This window comes from Miscanthus floridulus, chromosome 14, assembly GCF_019320115.1.
Source record: "Miscanthus floridulus cultivar M001 chromosome 14, ASM1932011v1, whole genome shotgun sequence".
NCBI lineage: Eukaryota > Viridiplantae > Streptophyta > Magnoliopsida > Poales > Poaceae > Miscanthus > Miscanthus floridulus.
In genome coordinates, this window is record NC_089593.1 from 36042758 (window position 1) to 36068612 (window position 25855).

The window sequence follows — 25855 nt, forward strand, 5'->3', positions numbered from 1 at the left end:
GCAAAGTAACCATCAATTGCATCTACATGGTGTTCCTACTGTCTAATAGGTGAGGATAGGTCCTAATCCCACCTGCGGATGCGTAGATGAGGTTAGTCTCCATGCTCTACTCCTATCCGAGACAGAATTTTGACAGCACCTCCCCGTTGTTCTCTAGATACACGTCCTGCCAAAGAAGAGTGCGTATCCGGAGAACAACAAGGAGGTGATGCCGAAACTCTATCTTGGATCGGAACAGACCATGAAAACTAACCCATCTGCGCATTCACGGGCTGTCCAAAAAACATGGACAATCCAAAACAGATACAGTCGTAGATATGGAAATATCTGCATACCTCCAACCGTATCTCTTTCGAATGGGAGACGCCTAACTGGGTTACACAATCTACAACCATGATACGGAAAGAGGGGTTATACCTAGGGTGGCGGTGGAGTTAGGCTAGCGGGGCTGTGGTGGGTCAGTGTGGTGGCGAGGCAACGTGGTGCAGGCAGACCCGCAGCGGCGAGGAAGATGATCAGGGTCACCGAGATACTCCGGCTCGGCTACGACGGCTCTTCTCTGCAAAAAAAAGAACAAAATACTACCTTAGTTCAAAATTTTGGCAGAACCTCCCCTACATGGTGAGGTATCCAAAACCTGCAAAAAAACATACGACACGATGGCCGACAACCACATATACATATGCATTCAATTCAACATATCATTGCCAAGTCACATTCATCCACCACCACCTCCGCTGCCGCCGCCACTCTACTCTTCTACTACTACAACCACCACCACCACCGCCACTCTACTCTTCTACTACTACAACCACCACCACCACCTATTACTACTACTACCACAACAACCATCTACTGTACTACTACTACCACCACCACAACCACCTACTACTACTACTCTACCGAACTCTACTTCTACTAAAACATACTACCACTGCTACTCTACTACTCACCTATGGTGTCGGGGGCTAGGAGGGTGTTGGGGCATCGGGGTCGGCCGAGGCGCGCCGGGATGGGGAGAGGATGGCCGCGGCGGTCTGGGGCGCGCCGAGGATGGCCGGGGTCGCGTCGAGAGGGTCGGGGCGGCGCTGCCGTGGGTCGAGGCGCGGGCCGCGGGGTTGGAGCGGCGGGGCATAGGGCGGTGGGCGCCGGTGGGCCGTGGTGTCTGGGGCAGCCGGCGGAGGCATGCCGGTGTGGGTGGGCCGGCGGGCGAAGGCGGTGGGGGCACGCCGCCGTGCGTGGGCGACGGAGCGGCGGGGGCGCTTCGGCGGGGTGGGGTGGGCGGGGGCGCATCGGCGGGCGAGGCGGGCGAAGGCGGTGGGGGCATGCCGGCGTGGGCGCGCCGTCGTGCGCAGGCGGGGCGTGCGCGGGACGGGGCGGGACGGTGGGCCGGCTGGCACGGGGTGGGGCGGGCCGGCCGGCGCGGCATGGGGCAGGGCGGCACAGCGGGCCGGCCGGCGTGGGGTGGCACGGGGCAGGGCAGGACGGCGCGGGGCGAGGCGGGGCAGGGCGGGGCGGCGCGGCGCGGCGCAGGGCGGGGCAGGACGGCGCGGCATGGGGCAGGGCGGGATAGCGGGCCGGCCGGCGTGGGGCGGCACGGGGCGGGGCGGGACGCCGACGCGCGTGTGTCCGTGTGTGGGAGGGAGGGAGGTAATGGTTGGCCGGTTTGAGTGTGGATGGTCCATTTGTCGAGTGCCCCGATCTGGCACTCGGCAAAGGACTAGGGCTACTGGTTTGCCGAGTGCCAGATCGGGGTACTCGGCAAACATGTTTCCTTTTTCTTTGAAATCTAAACCCTAAACTGCACTGCATCGTATTTTTTTTAAAAAAAATACCACTTTACTGAGTACCAGGCGGAGAGGCACTCGGCAAACATTTTTAAAAAATTTGGCATGCTCTTTGCCGAGTGTCCCCACGGACGCTCGACAAAGGGAACACTTTGCCGAGTGCCTGGCATCTGGCACTCGGCAAAGAGCATGTTTGCCGAGTGTCAAAAGATGACACCCGGCAAACCATTTTTTTTGTATTTTGACCTCCAAACTTTTTCTGTAGTCCTCTTATAGTACTTGGTACTCCATGTCAAAATTTGGTACATTTCCTGTTTGCTATATTTAGTTAATTTATTTTATTTAATTGAATTTTTTCGAAAAATACAAATTTGAATTGCACGTGCATCGAATAATGGAATTTAGTGATTCAAAAAACGATATTCATGGTATTGAGTGGAGTGTGAGGCCGTATCCAGGAACGGACCCGAAATTTCGAACATCTTGTTCACGAAACATGACCACGAACTTGCGGATGAATTATTTTTAAATTCTATAAAATGCAAATGAAGTCCGAAAATCATGAAACTTGTCAAGATGTCATGATATCGTATGTGGAGGATGTGATAAAAATTTGAGAAGGTTTGGTGCACGTTATCATATACGATGCTTACAAACCAGGACATCTCCACATGTGATATCTTCGTACGTGATAACATGCACCAAACCTTCTCAAATTTTTATCACATCCTCCACATACGATATCATGACATCTCGACAAGTTTTATGATTTTCAGACTTCGTTTGCATTTTATAGAATTTAAAAACAATTCGTCCGCAAGTTCGTGGTCATGTTTCGTGAACAAGATGTTCGAAATTTCGGGTCCGTTCCTGGATACGGCCTCACACTACACTCAATACCATGAATATCATTTTTTGAATCATTAAATTCCATTATTCGATGCACGTGTAGTTCAAATTTGCATTTTCCGAAAAAATTCAATTAAATGAAATAAATTAACTAAATATAGCAAAAAGCCATAAAAATGTACCAAATTTTAACATGGAGTTTCATGTACTATAGGCGGACTCGAGAAAAATTTTAAAGTTCAAAAGTGGGAAAAAAATAGTTTGCCGTTATTCTTTGCCGAGTGTCAGGGTCTGGCACTCGGCAAAGAAGTGGTTTGCCGAGTGCCTACCCGCTCGCACTCGGCAAACCTAGACAGCAGGCGGCGGCCGTTACCTGACGCCGCTTTTTGCCGAGTGCTTGACACTTGGCAAAGCCTTCTTTGTCGAGTGTATATCGTTGCCGAGTGCGGCAGCAAAAAAAAAAGTTGCACTCCACAAAGGATCTGTTCCCGTAGTGAGGAGTTGATGTACCCAGAAATAAAAAAAATTGAAAATTTGAGACCTAAGTGTCACCTTCCTACAACTTTAGAAACCACCGGTATATTTTACTCTTCTTAAAAAGTATCCGTATTTCTTATTTGGTGGAAACATATATTTTCATCCACCTGGAACCGATAATTAACTTCATGTTTTAGAACGTACGTACAGCAAGATTGCGAACACTGAACAAAGGAATGTCAGCATAAAACCACCCATGGCCTACACTACTACACCTTATATATCGTCGTCATTTAATGTGGCTTCTTGCATCCTCGGATCATGTCTGTAGACGTACCTCCACGAGCAGAGCAAGTAGAGAAAGAAGGATACGAGCCCAAACACGGCGAGGAGCCAGTAGAACAGATCGAGGCGGCTGGCATTGAGGTTCGCGCCGTCGAGCCAGCCATGGCCCCCACCACGGTGTGCGGTGGCGTGGTTGACCACCTGGATGAGGAAGCTCCCAAGCCACGACGAGACGCCAAGGATGCAGAAGACAATGGCACCACCGATGGACTTCATGCCGGCGGACGCCTCGCTGTAGAAGAACTCGAGCAGGCCGACGAAGGAGGTGACGTCCATGACGCCCAGGAGGAAGAACTGCGGGATCAGCCAGAACACGGACATCGGTGTGGCGGCCGCGGCCACGCCCCTGCGGCGGCGGCCCTCCACCACGGCGGCCACGGCGAGCGCCACGACGCTGAACACGAACCCGACGCCCACGCGCTGCAGGTGCGTGACGCCGCCAGCGCGCCCCGTCACGCGGCGCAGCCACGGCACGATGGCGCGGTCGTAGGCGACCAGCGTGAGCATCTGGAAGACGATCGGGACGACGAAGAGGCTCGCCGCCGGGATGCTGATGGCGCCGAGGCGGGTGTCCATGGCCCCGCCCTGCTGCACGGTGAGGGAGAGGAGCAGCGGGATGGAGACGTTGCCGAGGATGGAGCTGAGGAAGATGGGCAGCATGCGGAGGATGATCTTGGCCTCTTCCACCTGCGTCACCGTGCACAGCGACCACGCCCGCTTGTCGCCGTCGTCCACCGCCGCCTTGTCCAGAAACCTTGAATAATGTATATGGTGATGAAAAGTTGGTCAAACTGTCACCACACCAACTGGGTATGTACACGACAAGATGTCATTATAATCACGACAACAAAGTTTGACGAAATGATCCACAGACCGAAGCTAGAAACAAATATCTAAAGAGTTTAATTTCCTTATAAAATTATCCAATGAGCACTATATTGCAAAATTAGATGTGTTTCCATTAATTCCTCCACATGTCTTATACTATTAATATGTATCCATATATTCATATTTCTGACATATTCGATACCAATCTACAAATATGTTTTTTCTTTATAACTAAATATTTTAAAATTTATAGTTATTAGTACTTGATAGCAAATTTTTTTAAAGCTTGACTATAATGATCCAAGTGGGCCGGGGAAGCCCGCGAATCAACATAGGTAGACTTAATTATTACACATGCTGTGAGTTGCCCACATAATCAAGTTTGTATACGTGGTTTTGTGGCTTAACCTGCTTTCATCTCTATATATCTTGTTCAAAATGTCAAATATTTACTGTCACCGGAGGAAAATTGCTTTCAGACGTCTCTTTCTGACACCTTAGTTTCACTTTCACACTTTTCACGCCGTTCTGACCGAGAGTACTACTAGATCGAGTTACTTACTAACTTACAAATGAGAAGTGAACAAGACACCAGCTTATCTTACTTGAAGTCTGGGGTTCTCTCCATCAATTCAACACTCTTGCCCGTGCCGGCAGTGAGCTCATGCATCTCCAGTAGATTCTCAGGTATTGATAGCTTCCTCTTCCGAAACGCAGCTACGAAAACCTGCAACAAATGCCTAACAAAATCAGAATAAATTATTCACTTCAAAATTTCATGATATGTTTTTGTTTCACAACAGATTTTATCAAGTTTCAGTTCAATACATGTTTTTGTTAGTTCAACAACAATTTCTCACTCGGTGGATGAACCTATGTACCTGAAGTATTCTTGTGAGGGGGCTCCCCATGGGCTTCTGGTGCCGGTAGAATGGCAAGCCAAAACCGACGACGACCATGCCGACGAACACCATGAGAGCAGCAAGCGCGAAGCTGAGTCCCCATCCCTCGTTGTCCTGCACCCACACCAAGAAGACGAGACCCACGAACCCTCCCAGCGAGATGGAGAAGGCGAACCAGTTGAAGTAGCTGATCTTGGCGTGCATTTCCGCCGGGTTCTCGCCGTCGAACTGATCGCCGCCCAGCGCTGCCGCACATGCGCGCATTGAGCCCTCTCCGACAGGGATCAGGTACAGGCCCAGGGTGAGCAAGCTCAAATTGCGGCCGCTTACCACAGTGCACTGGTTGGGGTGGTTGATCATGTCGCACGGCGGCGGGTGAAGCGACGGGAAGTGTGCTTGGCATGCTAGGAGCACGTAACCCTGCAACAGAAAAGAAAAACTCTTCTCAGCTCACTGAGAGTCTGAGACCAATTCTCTCCGAATTTCTTTCTACGTTTTCGATCCATACATTTCAGCTCCCAATAGGATATTTGGCGAAATTTCAAAACTTTGACCAGAAGCTTGTCCAAAACTCTATGTATTTGTGACTGAACGGTACATTTGCCAAATATATATATGTATTTAACAAAAAGATGCAGGACATATATATATATATATATATATATGTATTGAACAAAAAGATGCAGGACTAGGTACTCTATCTATTAGCAAATGATATATACTTACCATGATCTCAATGGGTGCGAAGATGAGGATGGTGTAGAAGCGCTTGATATAGGAATCCGAGATGAAGGCGCCAAGTAAGGAGAAGAAACAGATTGCACCAAAAAAGTTGGTGGTAGTGGTTGATGCGTCCTTGACACCCATGTGCATCGTCCCATGTAAGTAGCTCACTAGGTTCAATATCAGCGGTATATTTGATATATTTGCCATCACAATTAGGACTGTAGATACAGTTGAACATAGCATCAACCACTTATATACACAGTAAAAGAGTACACCTAATGATGCTGTTTATTTTACTTACCGTGGATGAACACGCTGGCTCTCACTCCACCATGCCTCTTTCCCGTAACAGGTTGTCCCTTCCAGTCCACAAGGCCTTGCAAAGCCATAGGTTCTGTTGTGACGTACTTGAGCTCCTTCCTATCTTTGCAAGCAACAAGTATGGCTTGAACTAGTGCTTTTTTATAGCTGTGGAAGATGTGCATCCCATCACATGATTTGTGGAAGCAAGCCGCCACACACCAAGTGGTCCAAGGTGTGTGCCAGTTTTTCTCTTGCGACACTGACTCGTATATTTACTAAAATATATCGAAGTCTAGATCGGCTGTAGTTGCTGCTGAGTCGCAGGTGGAGAAGCACGGTGGCCGCTGGCCGGCTCGGGGCGAGGAGCGTGCCACTTGGGGAAGAAGAAGAAGCAGCTGCGCTGCCGGTGTTGGAGAAGTGCCGCGGACGGACCACCGAGTGACCCCATTTGGCCTGTGCGGAACTGGTGGGACGGAGGAAACCAAGCTGAGTCTTTGTCTAACATGATTTTATTATTGTTTGTGTGGACCCAGCTGAAGGTGAAGTCGATTGTTTCTTTCTGCCTGCTTGTAGCGTTCTCTCTTTGATGAATCCACTGCGGATCCTCTACTACACAAACAAGATGGTACAGTGTTTGCCTTCATGTGCAGAGCTCCAATAAAGCATACAAATCACCAAGCGTGCTCTCCTTCTTTGATACCCCTTCTTTTTCCTTTTGCATGATTCCAGTTTCCACACTATCTACAATTCATTTCATTACGCAAAGAGAGAGCACTAATGTTGTTTTCCGTCACCACATGCAGGACGTCGTCAACAATGCATTGTAACGCTCCCACTACTCTACTACGTATATAAAATTAGAAATATATTTGGTTATTACAATAAGAAATCTCATTATTACCCCTAATAACATGGTGATCCAACGGATGTATCTTCATGACTATGACTTATCCCTTTCTATATGAATTATGTTTATTTCCATACCATACAAAACCATTACTATAATTTTCTTATGTATACTCACTTTGAAATTAGTTACACCATAATTGTTGAGACTTCCACACCAATCCAAAAGAACTATCTACAGATCTCTATAAAATTCCCGTAGCAATGCGGGGTATCATCTAGTTCTATTTAAATTAATTGTACAAGAAACTTTGTCCCATCATGAGGTTGTTTCATGTTCACTGGTGTTATTCTCTTCTCCGTGCCTCTAGGGGTGAGTTACTTATGGTATCAAACTATATCAAATTTTGGCTTGACAAAATTGGTAGTTTATTTCTCTAATTTTCTATTTGAATCTCACTATTGGAGGCACCACTGTGGAAACGATTGTTAGACTCGGTCAAATATAGTTTCCAGGGGCAGTTTCATGCCATCGATTGTAAATGAAAGGGCCGGGTAGATACCTAGAGGTGGTGAATAGACTGCAAACATTTTCACAAGAAATTAGCAATTAAAGACATAGTTAGCTACAAGATTCTACCAAGGCAAGCCTAACCGGTATTGCAAGCCGGCTTGGCCGGGTTTGACTATCGGACCAGGTCAAATGGAAAACACGGCTCAGTGGGTACCAATGTCTACTTAGCCAACTTTCCCTAAAGTCCTGTAGAAAACTAGTAGATCTCCTTCGCCTCTTTCATGTTAAACCAAACTTGTGTGGGACTTCTCGGTGAGTTCCTTGATATAGGTTCACATCCCTACAGTCACAAAAACACAAGATATGCAATATAAGTAAAAATGTGAGGCAAACCAAAGGGTAGATGTAGTGATATATTTCCTAGAGTTCATATCCCCACTTGGATCATAGGTCTCAGTTGTGGAAGCCGTGAGTGAACACTCCGTGGGTACACTCTAGCCGGGTTGCTCTCCACCACTTTCGACGATTCTACTAGATAACCTTTTCTCTTTTAAGGGCAAGATCATAACCCATACAAACTTGTTGTAGCAACCCACAATTTTGGATGCTTGTTGGCAATGCCTAGCCACCTAGGATGCTTAACCTCCAAGAGTAAGAAATGCACCAACCAAAATATGGACTTGCTCAAGTGCTCAAAGATTTGACAGCTCACTCTTTGTCACACAAACTCTCTAATGCCTTTAAGATTCTTAGATAACAAGGCTCTCGACCCAAACTAAGGATTTCACTTTCTAATCACCTTACACCCACAGAAGGAGGTTTGGGAGGGAACCATTGGCTTTTTGGTCATGTATGGAATGTAAAGGGCATCAACAACCAACACAAAGGGGGAAAGGGAGAGCAGTTTGTAGGTTTATCTAAAAAACTAGCTATTGGAGTCCGACTTAGCAAAAGCAGGCTAAGTCGGTTTCCTAACTGAAAGCCCTAAGTTTGGTTGTGGTAACTGAGTGATAACTAGTGGACTAATGCTTTTAATGATTTGTGATTGAGCTAGGTTCCTCATGATTGTGATGAGCAAGGCTAGGAGGCGGTGGAAATTGAGATCATGCCATATGAAGCAAGTGCTCACCCATGAAGTGAATAATGAGATGAAACCAAGCCAGAAAGTAAAGGTATATGCTAGGGCCTTCCATTTCACCGGTCAAGATGCAACACAGTGCATGGTCAGGTTTAGGATAGATAGATGTACTATTAAGAGGGAACTCTAAAGCAACTGCGATTATCTAGTGCCACTAAATTTGAACTAACTTTACATATGCATTGTACCTAGTGACGTGGTGAGGAAGAAAGTGAAAATCCTTTGAAAATTATTTTTTGAAAAGCTAATTCAGTGACAGGCCGCAAGTGATGGTGTTCAAGATGGAACACATTTGGAGTTATTATATCTTAAAAGCATTTGAGAGATGAACTTGGTGCAATTTTTCTACACCCAATGGAAATATCTGGTTCCGTAGCTTGGGGTCACCGGAGAATAGGATAGGCCTTTAACCCTATTTGTGCCAATTGTTGTCTATTGTCAAGAAGTCACCAAAATCTCCGGTGGTGGGGGTTCGGCAGCGCCACAGAACAGGTTTTGGAGGTTTTGGTAGCTAGGTTTGCTACCCAGGCCTTCAGTTGTGTGCTAGAGAAGGTGACTCAAAGGAGGACATGTGGTGATCACTACCTGTGCGCGAGGGAGATTTCAAACTGGTGAAAGGCATTCTTTGGTGGCGGGCACTAGACTTATGTGGTGACCCCCTAGAGTTCTCGGGTGATTCAAGACACCACTGGATGTATCCGGTTGTCCCCACCAAAGTACCATCGGAGCATGTGGTCTACTAGCCGTTAGCGGTTCAAAGACTACTTTCTAGGACAGAGGCTCTGCAGAGGCATAGGAATTCTCTTGTGATCATTCCACCTGCTGCACTCGAGAAATTCTTCTCTTCCATAGCGAAGTCTTTAAAAAGTGTGTTGACGCAGATTTGGATCACACACCAACAAGGGCTAGCACGCTCGAGGTCGTACACAACCTAGATCGTAGCAAGAATGCGGTAAATCAGCAAAACCGGCTAGCAAACTGGTTAGGCCTATTTGATGCTTGTTTTTTCGCCTAGTAGACTCCTGAACACCTCCCGAGAAGACCCATCGGGAAGGGCACAACAAGGTTGTCCTACGGTCGGCAAGGGTACCTAGAGAGAATTAGGACAAAAATGTACTAGATGTCTTTTTTGACGATTGAAAGTTGGATCTCTTAATCGGTTGAGAACCTCGTTTATATATGGGGGTTGGTCTTACCCCAATAGAAATTAACTCCAGGACGTGCCCCCACATGTTCTCTATGTGAAAACACGTTCCATAACTGAGTTGGAATCCAACCGGTAGGTTATTAAACTGGCTTGCCCGGTTTTTGTGGTGCCAGGCTCTTCGGTTGAGCCATTGGTTACAGGTCAAGTTAGTTTGGGCAGGGTTGAGCCTTTTTTTTGCTTGGGCTCTGATTCTTTCTATGCTAAATATTTTTCTCCATTATCTTCTTGACGTCAGGAACTTATTATTGAAGTCCATTCTCCTTGTTTAGCACATTTTGACCCTCAACAAATGGCTCATGCAAGATAAATAAAAACCTAAGCATGGACATCCTGAAGAGCGCAAAAAAATTCCCGTCTCCATGGGACCTTCACCTCTTAGTCGTAAATCTGAAATCCATCCATTAATCCAAAAAAAGAGAGAAATCATTCTCAAATAGTATAGCCTAAGACAACAACTATGCACGACCAGAGATGATTTTTGTTTGCTATAGGATTCAAAAGCCGCCACTTGTGTGAAGGGGATTCATTAAAATTAAGGCAAGCTTGTTCAATTGCCTTGGAATCATGGCGGAGCCACCCTTGGGCCCGGGTGGGGGCGGCTACCCCAGCTACCGATGAGCTCGCCGCAGACCCTAGACCCTTCTTCCCTAACACTGGCGTCCGGCGGCGAGGACGAGCAGACAGCCGGCGGTATGGAGGAAGAAACCAGTGGATGGGCCTTTTCTACAGTTTATTCAGCCCAGGCGCCCACAAAGGTGAAAGGCCCATTGAAAGCCCACCGTCGCACACTCCTCCTTTCCCAATCGGTAGATTCATTCATTCCCCAATTTCTGAGTCATCGATGACTGACGCGGCGACACCCTAGCTAGGTGAGAGCGAGGAGCCGCCTGCCGCCTGCCTCCCTCTGTGGGTGCACCACTGCCCGGCCGCCCGCCTCCCATGGCCCACCGCCACTTGGCGCTGCACCGGACGCTGGGAAGAGCAAAAGCAACCGAGCTGGCGCGACAGCAGCGGAGCAGCCTCGCCCTACGGTCGGCCAGGATGCAGCCATGCACGAGCTGTTGATGGAGGGAGGAGAGGAGGAGGTCCACGGGGAGGGTGAGGGTCTACCCAGCATTGAATCAACTGATTAAGAACTATTAGTTTATTCTTCAAATTTGTGACTTAACATCTTGTGTCTCTCATCGACTTTTCATCATAATACGTGTGATTGCATCGTTTTTGCCGTAATTTGTTACTGTAGTATGTGAATGTGGTGCGATGTAAATGTGATGTCTTTTGTTTCATTTTCTCTTTACAACTCCGCCACTCCCTTGGATCACACTGGTGACAGCGTGCGTAGAAAAGACCGGGTACAACTGCGATCAGTTACGCGTCGGACGTTGTTTTAGTATTCCTCCACATCTGGCCGATCTGGGTCCCGGTGATAAGGCTTGGCATGTGTAGACAGTGAGTTTTCTCTCTTGGGCTATCAGACCCTAATACTTACTTATTTGATTGATGATGAAAATTGCATGTTTAGAACACGTCAAGGCGACGAATCCGAAGAGCGCAAGCAGCCAGTAGAACAAATCGAGGCGGCCGGCGCTGAGGCTGGCTGTAACAACCAGTCCCGACATACATGGCCCAGGCCCACTCTTCCGAGGAGTGGTCCGACCCGCGTAGCAACCCGCTTGAACTTTCGTCCTCGCTTCGTTCAAAACGGTTAACCGAAGGTTACTACGCATCCCTGGCCCTGATATTTAAGTTGATCCGGCGATTCCTCAGGTCCATAATGGTCCTAAACCTGGTAGCACAGTACATTTCGCGGAGTAACAGTGAACAGTACGCTCGAATTTGGCCGCCCGTTTTCTGGTGAACAGTGCCGCTCATTTTCTCTGCTACGGTACCACCGGCCTATAACTGGATTGGATTGGGCCCACTTTGGCCCATTAGGATGTTACACTGGCGCCGTCCAGCCACCCGGTGCCCCTGCCGTGGCGCGCGGTGACGCGGTTGACCACCCGGATGAGGACGCTCCCGAGCCACGACGCGACGACGAGGATGCAGAAGAAGACGGCGCCCCCGATGGACTTCATGCCGGCGGAGGCTTCGCTGTAGAAGAACTCGAGCAGGCCGACGAAGGAGGTGACGTCCATGACGCCCAGCAGGAAGAACTGTGGCGTCAGCCAGAACACCGACATCTCGGCGGCCGCGGCCACGGCGAGCGCCACGACGTTGGACGCGAACCCGACCCCGATCCGCTGCAGGTGCGTGATGCCGCCGGCGTACCCGTGCCGCGGCTGCGCCACGGCACGACGGCGCGGTCGTACACCACCAGGATCAGCATCTGGAACACGATCGGGATGACGAACAGTCTCGCCGGCGGCACGTGGGTGCCGCCCAGCCGTGTGTCCATGGTCCCGCCCTGCTGCACCGTGAACGTCAGGAGCAGCGGGATCGGCAGGTAGCCCAGGACGGAGCTCACGAAGACGGGCAGCATCCAGAGGATGATCTTCGCCTCCTCCACTTGCGTCACCGTGCACAGCGACCACCGCCGCGCGTCGCCGTCATCAACGGCCGCTTTGTCGAGGAACCTTTTTTTTTGAAGAATTAATTACAAGAGGCTATGATTGCATTTATATAAATGTATTTTTTTGTATCTGGAAATGTTTACTTATATTGTGAAACAGAAGGAAGAGTACTCTTCTACGTGGGGCTCTGGCAGACATGGATGGAGATAAGCCCACTTACTTGAAACCTGAAGTTCTCTCCAGCACTTCGATGCTGGTGGTCTCGTGCATCCCAACCAAATCCTCAGGCACTGAAAGATTCCTCTTCCTAAAAGCTGCCACAAAAACCTGTGGTTCACACAAAAAATTATCACCAAATTTCACAATATATTTTCATAGAAAAAATAGCACAATATTTTCCATAGAAAATAGTGCTAACACTTTCAGTACAGTTGAAAATCTTGCTAACTTTCCAAACGGAGATAATCAACGTCTATATGATGTCTACCTGAAGCATTCTTGTGAGGGGGCTCCCAGTGGGCTTCTGGTGGCGGTAGAAAGGCAGGCCGGCGACGAGGACGGGGGTGCCGAGGAGCGCGACGAGCGCGGGCAGCATGAAGCCGAGGTCCCAGCCCTCGTTGTTCTCACTACATGAAAATGCCTCTTTGCCGACTGCTTGCCCCGGTCGGCAAAGGCATAAACCCAGTCGGCAAAGGCTTTGCCGCCCGCAAAGCCACGTGGCAGTCGGCAAAGAGCAGTCGGCAAAGCCTGGGTCGGCAAAGGCGGATTTGCCGACTGCCACGTGGCACACAGTCGGCAAATCCTTTGCCAACTGCCACGCCAGCAGTCGGCATAGCCACGTGGCGCCGTCAGCCCTGACGGCAGGCTTTGCCGACTGCTGGTTCCTCGGCAGTCGGCAAAGAATTTTTTTTTCAAAAATTGTTTGCCGACTGGCCGCCAGCTCGGCAGTCGGCAAAGAAAGAAAATATTTTTTTTTTGAAATGTTCTTTGCCGACTGCTTTCGGAGTTGCAGTCGGCAAAGATTTGACCTCTTTGCCGACTGCCTCCCATTGCAGTCGGCAAAGACTCTGTCCTGGGTTTTTTAAGCTGGAATTTTTTTTTTTTGCTTTTGTTTTCTGTTTTCTCGCATCAAAACCCTGCAAAATCATAAATTATAATCCAATTTCACCAGAAGCACCGGTAGCACCATTTATATCACAATTTCATCACATTTGTCGCCAACATCACCACATATATCACAATAACGCACAACATCACATATATCTCACATATATGTCATAATAACAACCACACAAGTGCATTACAACCATCACATGAAGTCCAACACGTCGAACACCACAAGTCGACGTCCATCACACGAAGTTCAACATAACAAGTCTAGGTCCATAACGAAGAAAAGAAATACATGACAACAACTTCGACGATACGGTGGATACATGATAACAGAATCGACAAGTACCTAGCTCGTCGCGCCGTCCCCGGTCTCGTCGTCCGCTCCGCCCCCAGAGCCCCCAGGGTTTGCCCACGGAAACCCCCTTGGACCAAACTGAGGCGTCTGCACGTACTGCCACCCTCCGCGCACCGGCGGCCACGAGTACGTCGGAGGAGGGCCACGCGGAGGTGGATACGGTGGATAGGGTGCAGGTGGTGGATACGACATCATCTGATGGCCGGGACCTCCAGGAGACGGGTTCGAACCCGCCGACTGTATCTGCACAAGTTAAACGCCAAGTGATGTCATTAGTATCTGCAGCATGGACGCACAAGTTAAAGCAAGAGTCAATATACTCACCGGGGTCCCTCCAGGAGCGACAGGAGCAGGCACAGGAAAAAACTCTGGAGGAGGAGGCGGTGGAGCGAACATTGGAAGAGGAGGCGGTGTAGACGCCCCGGGCGTCTGCATGGACTGGAAGAAGCTGGCCATGTTCTGCATCTGAGTGTTGTAGTGCTGCTGCAGGCTTTGCTGGTAAGCCATCTGTTGCGCCATCATCTGCGCGTGCAACGTGGCGATCCTCTCCTCCATCTTGGCCTCCATCTGGGCCTGCAATATTACATCCGCAGTGTTGATTGTATGTACAGGTGCGAAACGAGTGAACGACGAACGAAACGGCACTTACCTGTGACGCTGACTGCCGCCGGGGCGCTACGGGGATGTCGCTGGAGCTCGTGGGCGTGGATCGAACCTGGGTCAGCGTAGGAACCTAGGACGGGTCGAGGGCGCTGTGGGCCATGTAGTAGCGGGCGTGCTGCTTCCCTGGTCCCAACCTCTGCAGGAGGTCTGTGTCCAGGGGCTCGGTGGTGGGGTCGAACGTCTCCCCGTAGCGCTGGCGAGCCGCGACGGTGTACTCGGTTATCACATGTGGAGATGTCCAGGTTTTAGCCACCCGACGTCGCCACTTGCTCGAAACTTTCTCAAATTTTTACCACAGCCTCCGCATGCGATGACAAGACACGTCGTCAAGTTTCGTCATTTTCGGACTCCGTTTCGATTTTATAAAATTTAAAAACACTTTTCACGCGCGTGGCTCGGCGTGTTCCGACACCAACACGGTCGAAATTTCACGCGAGGCCCCACACACGGCCTCAACATGCTCCAAACATCATGAATATCATTTTCTGAATGGCCGGATTCCATTATTTCATGTACCTGCAGTTCAAATCTGGAGCTGCCGGAAAAAATCAAAGAAACAGAAAAAATCTACGGAATATAGCAAAATAAATCAAAATGATCCCAAACTTGGAATATATCATGTACTTACTGTATCAAGGCAACACAAAAAACTAGGATCGAAAATCAAAAAAAATAAAAATTCTTTGCCGACTGCCAGGGAGGATGGCAGTTGGCAAAGCCTGCGCCTTTGCCGACTGCTGACGGAGTGGCAGTCGGCAAAGGTGACGGTGTGGATGGCGTCAACCATGGCCTGCCTTTGCCGACTGCAATTCTTTGCCAACTGCCTGGCAGTCCGCAAAGTCAGGCAGTCGGCAAATCCTACTTTGCCGACTGCAGGAAATTCCAGTTGGCAAAGGGACCTCTTTGCCGAGTGTCGAAAAAAAACAGTTGGCAAAGAAAATTACAGTCGGCAAAGAGCCAGTTTCCTGTAGTGTCTGCACCCACACCACGAACACCAGCCCCACGAATCCGCCCAGCAAGATGCAGAAGGCGTACCAGTTGAAGAAGCTGGCCTTGCCGCAGAGCTCCCGCGGGTCGTCGCCGTCGAACTGGTCGCCGCCCAGCGCCGCCGCGCACACCCGCACGGCGCCCTCGCCAATCCGGATCACGTACCGGCCCAGCGTCAGCAGGCTCAGGTTCCGGCCGCTCACCGTCGTGCACTCGCTGGGGTGGTTCACACGATGTCGCACGGTGGCGGGTGCGCGCAGCGACGGGAAGTGAGCTTGGCATGCTAGCAGCATGTAACCCTAGCGTGTCCATGTCAAGAGTTCAAGTATATTTTTGTGCTACTGACTGAGGTACGTATACGTACGTACTCACCACAATCTCGATGGGTGCGAATATGAGGATGGTGTAGAAACGCTTGACGTAGGAGTCGGAGATAAAAGCATCAAAGAAGGTGAAAACTCAGATTGCACCGAAGAAGTTAGTGGCAGTGGTGGAGGCGTCGGCGATGCCCATATGCATCTTGACATGCAGGTAGCTCACCACGTTCAACAGCATCGGGATGTTTCCAATGTTCGTCATCACAACCAGGACTGCAAATTAAACACAGTGGAAGAATCACCAGTTCACCACTATACCTTTGCATTGATTTATTCATACCCATCTTCAAATTGTTGTAAAATGATGATCACACACACTGTTCAAGATTCGTTTCAGCAACGAGAGCAATTTTTCCCGGTCACCTTTAGAAAATATAACTTAACTTGATTCTTACCATTGATTTTTTTACTATATATACCTGGCGATATTCGTTGTAAAACCAAAAGGAGATGGTTCATTTCTTACATACAGTAGATGAACATGGTGGCTTTTACGCCACCTTGCCTTTGGGGGTTAACCGGCCGTCCCTTCCAGTCTACAAGGCATTGCAAAGCCATGGCTCCTGCAGCTATTGCTCAGAACACCTATCGCAAGCCAACAAATTCACTTCACTTGACCAACGACGTCTCTTGGGTTTTCTGTGTCACTCTCCTTATGGTCTCTGCCAGCAACTAATGCTTTTTATAGCCATGGAATGAGAGCAACCCATTCAATTTTTTTGTGGACATAAGGGCAGCTAGTAGGTAAACAAAACTAGTGCAGGTTGTCTCCATGACCATGACTTGTTCGATTATTAAATAATGTTTGTAAGATTGTAATCTCAAAAGGTAATTGCGAGGGCACTTTCACCGAATCACAGCCTCACAGGATTGATTTGATACCATGGAGCACTACTTTGTCATATCTAGATAGTAAGATGTGAACTAAGATGCGTTTACTTCACTATGTTTTTTTTAACCTACCTGCAGGTTGGGCTTAATTAGCTTCCTTGGCCCGCACTATACGCTACGGGAAACAAGTGATTTGCCGAGTGCAAAAATCTTTGCCGAGTGCCAAATTTCAGGCACTCGGCAAAGACCTGCTTTTGCCGAGCGCCGCACTCGGCAAAATATGGCACTCTGGCACTCGGCAAAGACCTGCACTCGGCAAAGGCAGACACTCGGCAAAGATTGGTAGGGGCCTAACGGCATCCAGCGGCGTCCTCTTTGCCGAGTGCCCCCTGTTTGGCACTCGGCAAAGAATTTATTTTGCCGAGTGCCAAGTTTTTTTTTTGTTTTTTGCCACCAATTTTTTTTGAAGCTTTAGTACACTACCACAAACAACATGTTTAAATTTGGGACATTTTCATTGCCTTTTGGCATATTTCTATAGTTTATTTTGTTTTGTTGAATTTTTCCGCAAAACGTAAGTTTGAACTGCAGGTGCATCGAATAATGGATTATATTCGTTCAAAAAATGTTATCCTCGTTTCTTAGTGTAAATTTAGGCTAAATCCAGGAACTATCTCGAAATTTTGATCAACGTGCTCACGGGGCAACACCGCCAACTTGCGTGGGAGTGTTTTTTAATTGTAAAAAATGCGAACGAATTTCAAAAATCATGAAACTTGTCGAGTTGTCGCCATATCGTATGCGTATGCCGTGGAAAAAATTTGAAAAAGTTTCGACCACATTGTCACGTACGTTGCTCACAAACCAGGACATCTCTACCGCCCGCGCCGGCCCCCTCGGCGGCCACCTCCCCCGCCTGCGCGCCCCCCTCGGCGGCCACCGCCCCCGCCAGCGGCCACTGTAGAAGAGAGGAGGAGGAGGCGCACCGTGGCCACCGCCCCCGCCCGGCCTCCACCGCCCGCGCCGGCCCCCTTGGCGGCCACCTCCCCCGCCTGCGCGCCCCCCTCGGCGGCCACCTCCCCCGTCGGCGGCCACTGCCCCCGCCGGCGGCCACTGCAGAAGAGAGGAGGAGGAGGCAGGGGAGAAGATAGGAGAAGGGGAGAAGAGAGGAGGAGGAGAGAAGAGAGGAGGAGAAGGAGAAGGAAGGTGCCGGCCTAGGCCCGTCGACCCTCACGCTGCTGCGGTCGTCCCCGCCGTCATCGCCGACCCTCGTTGTTGCCATTCTCGTCGTGAAGGTATGCCCTACACCTGTAGTAGTTAGTAGTAGTACTTAGTAGTGTTAGTAGTAGTTAGTAAGTAGGAGTAGTTAGTAGTTAGTAGTGTTAGTAGTATTGTTAGTAGTAAGTAGTGATAGTAGTAGTGTTAGTACTAGTAGTGTTAGTGTTAGTAGTAGTTGTAGTGGTAGTAGTACTTGTTGTTGTACTACTTCGATACTTTCATCTGCATGAAAAGAGAACTAAAGTACATGGCTCGTCTTGGTATATATATGTTTGTTGGCCTTCGTGCCTATGTTTGGTATATATGTGGTTGTTGGCCATCGCGCCTATGTTTCTTGCAGGTTTTAAAAACCTCCCCATGCATGGGAGGTGCTGCCGAAATTTTCAGTGGATTCTAACCTATTGCTTTTTTATGTAGGAGAAGGACCCGTGAGAGGGACTCGGCGACCCCGATCATCTTCGTCGGCGCTGCTGGTCTACCTGCACCTCATCGCCTCGCCACTGCACCGACTTGCGGAGGTTGGAGGCCCAGCAGGCCGACTTGTGGAGGTTGGAGGCCCAGCAGGCGGCATAGGCGGAGGCCCATCGGCTAGAGATGGAGGCTATACAAGCCCAGAGGGCGGCCGAGGTGCAGAGGCTGCGGGACATGTTCAGCTTCATGGCGAGCCTTCAGGCCTTGCCAGGTGTGGTCGTGCCCCAGTCGCTGCTCGCTCCAGTTGTGGCTCCTCCACCTCCTGTAGGGACTCTGTTGAGTATATATGGTTGTTTATTCCTTTAGCTTATGCGGCCCTCCTGTAGATACTCATGAATTCGCTTCTCCTTTGTGCAGCAACAGTCAACGGGTTCGAACCCGACTCCTCAAGGTGGCCCTTCTCCACAGGCCGGGTGGACAACTGGCCCTCCTCAAGGTGGCAGTTCACACTCCGGGTGGGGAGGCTGGCAGTAGGTACCGTTTATTTGTTTCTTTTCATGTTGCATGGACTTGTGTTAGACTTAGCCTTATGTTGGACTACTACTAGAGACATATATATATATTGTGATGGATATTGTCATGGATGATGCGAATGTATGTGATGGATTATGGACAATGGATTTGTATGTGATGTATTATGGATGGTGGATGTGTATGTGATGGGCTATGGATGTGTATGTGATGGAATATGGATGTGTATGTGATATATCCTGTGCTATGTGTTGATATATATGTGATTTCTTTGTTTGTGCTGATGGAAAGCAAAAAACAAAAAAAATAGCATTTTTCCCCTCTTTGCTGAGTGCCAAAGAGGGCTTTGCCGAGTGCCGTGACCATGGCACTCGGCAAAGCTGGGAAGCAGAGACCCAATTTCCTAGCTTTGCCGAGTGCCAGAGCCATGGCACTCGGCAAAGAATTTTTTTAAAAAAAAGAAAAAATTTCTTTGCCAAGTGTAAGAGTATGGCACTTGGCAAAGAATTTTCAAAAAAAAAGAAAAAATTCTTTGCCGAGTGCCGCTGAGGTGGCACTCGGCAAAGAGGCCGTCAGAGTTGACGTCAGATTTTTTTTTGCCGAGTGCTGACATGACACTCGGCAAAGGCTTTATCGAGTGCCCGATATGTGGCACTCGGCAAAGAAACCTTTGCCGACAGGTTCTTTGCCGACTGCTCTTTGCCGAGTGCGGCACTCGGCAAAGCCTTTACCGAGTGTATTTCGGGTTTTGCCGAGTGCCGCAGGCACTCGGCAAATTGCCGGTTTCTAGTAGTGATAGCTCGCTAACGCTCCTACCTCCTAATAATGGTCATGCATTAGGGTTCTCATTAAGTTAATGCCATGCATGGTGTATGACTTTTTCTCATCTTTTATTTGTCTTGTGAAGTTGTGAACTATGAAGGACCTTGTATGGGTGTATAAACAGAAGAAGCCTACAGGTGAAGAGGGGCATTACATTAGAGAAAAGATTATGGGTACCACACATGAAAGTATAATAGTTCCCCTATCATCAAGACAACAAGCAAGGTAATAAGAAAGAGGGGGAGAGAAACATTTTTAAGATGCAAGGAGCGAACATGGCAAATGTGGGTTTGTGCTATATTTAGCACAAGAACGGTTTATTTGTGCCACACACATATCAAAAATGTCTATTTTGGTTAAATCAATTTGTGCTAACATGCACTACTACAAAAAGGATTTTTACGAGACACGCCACTTTTATTTTCTGAGGCGGACACAATGGTTGTGTCTCGTAAAATACCCGACTATTAACGAAGGCGGTCATTTTATTTACCGAGGCACCCAAAAGACAACTGCCTCGCAAAATCGATTTACGGAGGCGGTCGTTTTATTTACGGAGGCGGTCAGGAAGTTCTCGCCTTCGAAAATAGAATTACGGAGGTAGTAAAAAATATCCACCTCGGTAAATCATTTACGGAGGCGGGCATTTGTAAGACGCTCACATCCATAAATCAGGCCCAGCCCGCTAACCATGGCAGCCCATTACTGTCTTTCATATATATATATATATATATATATATATATATATATATATATATATATATATATATATATATATATATATATATATATATATGTGTGTGTATATATATGTATATGTATATATATATATATGTATATATATATGTGTGTGTGTGTGTGAGAGAGAGAGACTTAGAGTTTCGAACCGCACACCACATGACCTTTCCCTTCACCCACAGCCACACACCACCTCTCTCTCCTCTCTTGGCTCTCTCCTCTGGAGCACCACCTCCTCCGTCTCTCTCTCTCTCTCTCTCACCGGTGGCCGCTCGCGTAGGGCTCTCTCTCTCCCTCACCGGCGATCGCTCTTTCTCTCTCCTCTCGCATAGGGCCTTCTCCGATGGCCACTCGCGTGGAGGCTTGGTGCACGGGAGCCCTAGCGGAAGTGTGAGAGAGAGACTTAGAGTTTCGAACCGCACACCACATGACCTTTCCCTTCACCCACAGCCACACACCACCTCTCTCTCCTCTCTTGGCTCTCTCCTCTGGAGCACCACCTCCTCCGTCTCTCTCTCTCTCTCTCACCGGTGGCCGCTCGCGTAGGGCTCTCTCTCTCCCTCACCGGCGATCGCTCTTTCTCTCTCCTCTCGCATAGGGCCTTCTCCGATGGCCACTCGCGTGGAGGCTTGGTGCACGGGAGCCCTAGCGGAAGAGCACCATGCGGGTTCCCTGTGGAGGAGCGGCGCACGGGAGCCCCGGCGGCAGCTCGGCGCGCGGGAACCCCAGAGGAGCGGCGCGGGGGACCTGTTTGCAGCGTGGGGCCTCTGGTGGCGGTGTGGGCAAGGTGGCCTCCACCTGACAAGGGCGGCCCCGATGCGCGGATCCGGTGGTGGTGGGCGGCCCCGACATGCGGATCTGGTGGACGGCGGTCCTGACATGCGGTCCGGTGGAGGGCGGCCCCGACTGTGGATCCGGCGGTGGAAGGCGGCGCTGACGCGTGGATCCGGTGGATGGCAGCCCCGATGTGTGGATTCGGTGGACGGCGGCCCCGACGAGCAGAGGGTGACCCCAATGAGCGGCGGCATGCACGCGCGGATCTAGCAGCGATCACTACAAAAATGGTGGAATTCTCCTAGTGTTTTTAAGTAGTAATAATAAAAAACACTAACACTAGTAATAGCACATGGGAATCTCACTAGGAGACATTTGGTAGAGAAAATTTATACTAAATTTTGAATGGCAAAACACTAGGAGAACCCCCACCTCACTAGGAGGAAATTAATATTATGGTTGTGGATGACAGTGGGCTTGGCGGGCACATCGATGGGCTCAGTGGGCTCTTCGACGGGCTCACCATTTTTTATTTTTTTAATTGATTTTCACAGATGATTCGATGCAGGCGGACCGTTTGCCCACACAGCCTCGCAAAAGAATACTATAGTATTGACGATTCTTTAAGCTTCCGTGAACTGTTCTAGCTTACATGGGAGGGATACCCAATTGGTTTTGGAAAGTGGTTACAAACTCATTGTGATGACCATTTCTCCAGTACTTGTCCATTGACACAATTGCTTAAAGGCATTTGTGTTGTGAAATATTATGCCAGCAGTGGTTACCTAAAATTACTATTTGCTGAAACTGTGTTCTTCAGTAGTATGGACGAACTCTATATAGTTGATTGAATTTGCTATATAATATAGAAACAATGCAGTAAAAGGCGGTCAAAATTGAGCCAATTAAAGAATTGTTTTGTGAAATGACAATAGTGCAACCTTCATCATTATCATCGAATGATCACATGTCCAGATTATATCTTTTCAAGACTTATCCAGTATATATGTGTTGCGATCCTCCTTCTATGGCTGTTATGCCATCACTTGTCTTTTTTTCTGGAAAGCGACTTGACACCATTTATAGGACCTCAGGATAGTATACGTCCTACTAACTTTATGAGCAATTGTTTTTCACTGAAACTATACCATTGAAAGTAAATGGTTGTGAGTGCAGTCTTGGCTAGTATTATCTCATATATCGGGTAGGTGAACGAACATGCGAGACTTGTTAACTACGACCTCAATTCTAAATTACTAGTTATTTGGCTTCTGTAGATAATTTTTATCATGTATCTAGATATAGTGTATATCTAGTATATAGTCAAGATGACTTATAGTAGGTATGTACGCGTGCTTAGTGACAACAGGTGATATATACACCATTGTAGAGCGGAGGTAAAGCAAATTGGACAGGGTACACTTATATTGTAGGTAGATGGATATATACCACATTTTCTCATCTAAATCTTTTAATCATGCACCATCATAGTAGAAACAATAAATTTTATCAGCAATACTAATAAACTTAGTAACAATAAGTTTCATTTCTATGAGTACACGCATTTGAGTCTATTTATATCCATTAGTACTAAAAATTAGTAACTAAAATTAGTAGTGGATCCAAACCGACTTACTAATAAACTTCTTAATTATTAGTTATGAGCTGCTAACTATTGGTTCCATTAGAGTTTGGAGTTGCTAATAGGTGCTAATATATGCACCTTCAACTTACTATCCAACCACCTATTAACAGGTGAATCTAAATGGCCTCCTACTAAAAACTAGCTAGCTCAAAAATAGCAGCTATTATCTATTAGCTAGCTAATTTTTAGTGCTAATGATGAATCTAAATATGCCTTAATTTAATCACGGATCCACATTACAAGAAGCCTTGTGAGTCGATCAGTTAATTTCTAGAGTATGCAGAAGACGTGGATGCGTCTGTGTGGTGGTGGCGTGAATACCGTATTCTGAGTGTGTGCGCAGTGCAGTGTGCTTTTAGTATAAATTCTTAGAAAGAGCATAAATTATTCTTAAATTAGCCTCAATAAAGGGTAATTCCACTTGTTTCCCGAACTAAATCTTCAGTGATCAGTTAAAAGTTACAAGACTTTTTTTTGTGGCGAACCACCGCAGTGTGGCGTGGCTGGTGGCCCCAAGCGCACTTCACCTGAACAGGAAATGGTGCTGTGTAGCTATCAGACTAGTCCCTAAACGTCTCATTGTTCTCTGCACTACAACCCACTACAGGTGGAGGGAAGTATCATAAGTACAAAGCAAGTCGTTTTGATATCGACACGGTCTTTAAGAAACGACTTTGACTCTAACTTTTTGCTATAAAATATTTATAAAATATCATCAATATATACTTTTATGAAACTATATTTCGAGATGAATCTACTTACATCACTTTCATATTTTCAAACTCAACCCAAAAGAAGTTATTTGTAGTCAAAGTTTAAAATGTTTGACTTAAGATAACCTCAAAACGACTTGCTTTAGAGAACCGGAGGGAGTATCTTTATTTGCTTGGCCCGCATCTAGAGATTATTGGACATATGCTGTCCTGATAATGCTACTTTTTAGTAGGAAGAGTACATCATCATATTGACTTTCATTTGCTACCAAAAAGCTAAGGTAAGATAATCCTTAACAAAGAATAATACTCGACCCTTTGGCATTATCCACGCACAGGTTCTTAGTTGGAGAACACACAAGATGCCCTCTACATGCCGTAATCCATGGGTTGTTCACAAACGAGTGATGTCCGTGAGCTATGACACATCACCGTCAGTGACCTCAGTTGCTAGTGCTGTTTAATTGGACAGGGAAATAACAGAGTGCAATATATATACGTGCCGGTAATTGCTGTATGGATAGTGCTTTGTTTCGCCACTCAAATAGCGGAGGACAAAGAGGACCAAATGTACCTATCTCTATCTGTGTGTAATCACCCTCAACGATGACTTCTTCGAGGTAGGTAAGTGTTGAGCTTAGACCCTGCACTCAGCCCCATTCGCGGTTTTTTTTTTTTTTTTTGACAACAGCCCCATTCGCGGTTGTTATACTGGTATCAGGTCAACTGACCGCTCGATCCGGATAGCAACAAAGTGAGCCGGTAGACATACAGAAACACCCGCACTATTGTTACATTTTGTGGTCCTCAGGTTCTGTTTTGCCTGAGTTTATTTAAACATATTTTTTCATATCTCACAATTCAAAACCTCTACAAATTGTTGGATTTAATTGGAATTGACCAATTTCATTTCGCAATTAATCCAAAGGTAATTTCAAGGCTAGGATTGATGCTAGGTGAAATTCATGATGTGTTAGTAGCCATTGGAGGGATGATTTAAGGTGGGTTAGTGGTTGTTTAGTGAGTTACTAGTAACGAACAACTACTAGTAATAAATATGGTCTTCATGGTCATCATTATCAACCAGGTTGATTATTGGGTTACGTATATAACGGAAAATTGATTTGTCGGTTATAGAGGTCTCCAGTTCACGACTTTTCTGCTTTCTTCGCCATCGCATCCTCTGTCCGATTTGTTTCAATTCATCCATATATAACTCGTCAGGTTAACGGCTGTAGAACAAGCGAGAGAAGATACGTTCTGTTTTCCTGTGCGTTGCAGGGCTCCAAATCAAGCATGTCTGCATGAGGCGTCCTTGCACATAGGAGTGTGCGCCAGGCATAGGATGAACACCCAGTTCGCTAGGCCATGAAGCCATGCAGCCCACTTCATGTCGTGTCACTTCCTCACTGAGAAGAGTCGTCACCTACATCGTCCGCCCTCACTAGCCGCGCGAGCTCGCAGCCCCGGCCCAGCGGGCACCGCCACCCAAACCTATCGCGTCACTGAATGGTGCTCGCGCCATGTGCATGTACACACTGAAGCCGGCGAGGTGAAGAGGGTGAAGGCACACAGCATGAGCCCACGGGAGGAGGAAGACTAACGGCGTATTTGGTGCCCAGACACCGCACGCCAGGCGAGCTGTGGCGCGGCCGTCAAAGTTGTGGCGTTGTGTGGCGAGAGAAGTGACCGCCAGTCCCGCCACACTTTGGCGAAAACCAACGCACAAAAACTATGTGGCTGTCTCAATGTACGTGTAAATTAAACATTAGCTAAAAGGCTAAAGGACTCTGACAGCCACAAGTGTGGCGTGGTGAGCGACGACGGGCAACCAAACAACCCCTAAATCCTACAAAGGGACATGAGTGAGAGAGAGGATAGGTGAGAGAAACCATGCATTGAATAAGAGCCCACCTACAAACTATAGTAACGTTTGCCTGCCATGTTAAATTTCTGTAAAGAGTTTTTTTAATGATCCAGCATGCATGAAAACCACGTGATGATCTATGAGCTGATCCGCTGGGACTGTCATGAGAGCGCAAGAGCATGCCATCATATCAAGTGACTGACAAAGTGCTAACCGAATCTAATTATCTTATATTTTGTTCATTTCATCATTGTTTGATTTGCTATATGTTTTTCTATCGTGCAATTTATGGCAGCACCCAGATCTTGGCCGATG

At 47.9% G+C, this 25855-nt stretch overlaps 3 protein-coding genes and 1 pseudogene across 3 annotated transcripts; all 4 read right to left on the reverse strand.

Moving 5' to 3' along the window:
- Window positions 1-968: 968 nt before the first annotated feature.
- LOC136503338 (proline-rich receptor-like protein kinase PERK10) lies at window positions 969-1556 on the reverse strand. Its single transcript, XM_066498449.1, has one exon. The coding sequence runs from the start codon at window positions 1554-1556 to the stop codon at window positions 969-971; it is 588 nt and encodes a 195-aa protein (XP_066354546.1).
- A 1775-nt stretch (window positions 1557-3331) lies between these two features.
- On the reverse strand, window positions 3332-6061 carry LOC136505973 (protein NRT1/ PTR FAMILY 8.5-like). Its single transcript, XM_066501102.1, has 4 exons — window positions 5915-6061; window positions 5168-5608; window positions 4892-5013; window positions 3332-4212 (listed from the first exon to the last, which is right to left on the reverse strand). The coding sequence occupies exons 1-4, from the start codon at window positions 6059-6061 to the stop codon at window positions 3390-3392; spliced, it is 1533 nt and encodes a 510-aa protein (XP_066357199.1). The 3' UTR covers window positions 3332-3389.
- Window positions 6062-11400: 5339 nt separating this feature from the next.
- Window positions 11401-16583, reverse strand: LOC136503339 (protein NRT1/ PTR FAMILY 4.3-like; annotated as a pseudogene).
- LOC136502790 (U1 small nuclear ribonucleoprotein C-like) lies at window positions 13669-14649 on the reverse strand. Its single transcript, XM_066498035.1, has 3 exons — window positions 14553-14649; window positions 14228-14476; window positions 13669-14146 (listed from the first exon to the last, which is right to left on the reverse strand). The coding sequence occupies exons 2-3, from the start codon at window positions 14468-14470 to the stop codon at window positions 13895-13897; spliced, it is 495 nt and encodes a 164-aa protein (XP_066354132.1). The 5' UTR covers window positions 14471-14476; window positions 14553-14649; the 3' UTR covers window positions 13669-13894.
- Window positions 16584-25855: the final 9272 nt, after the last annotated feature.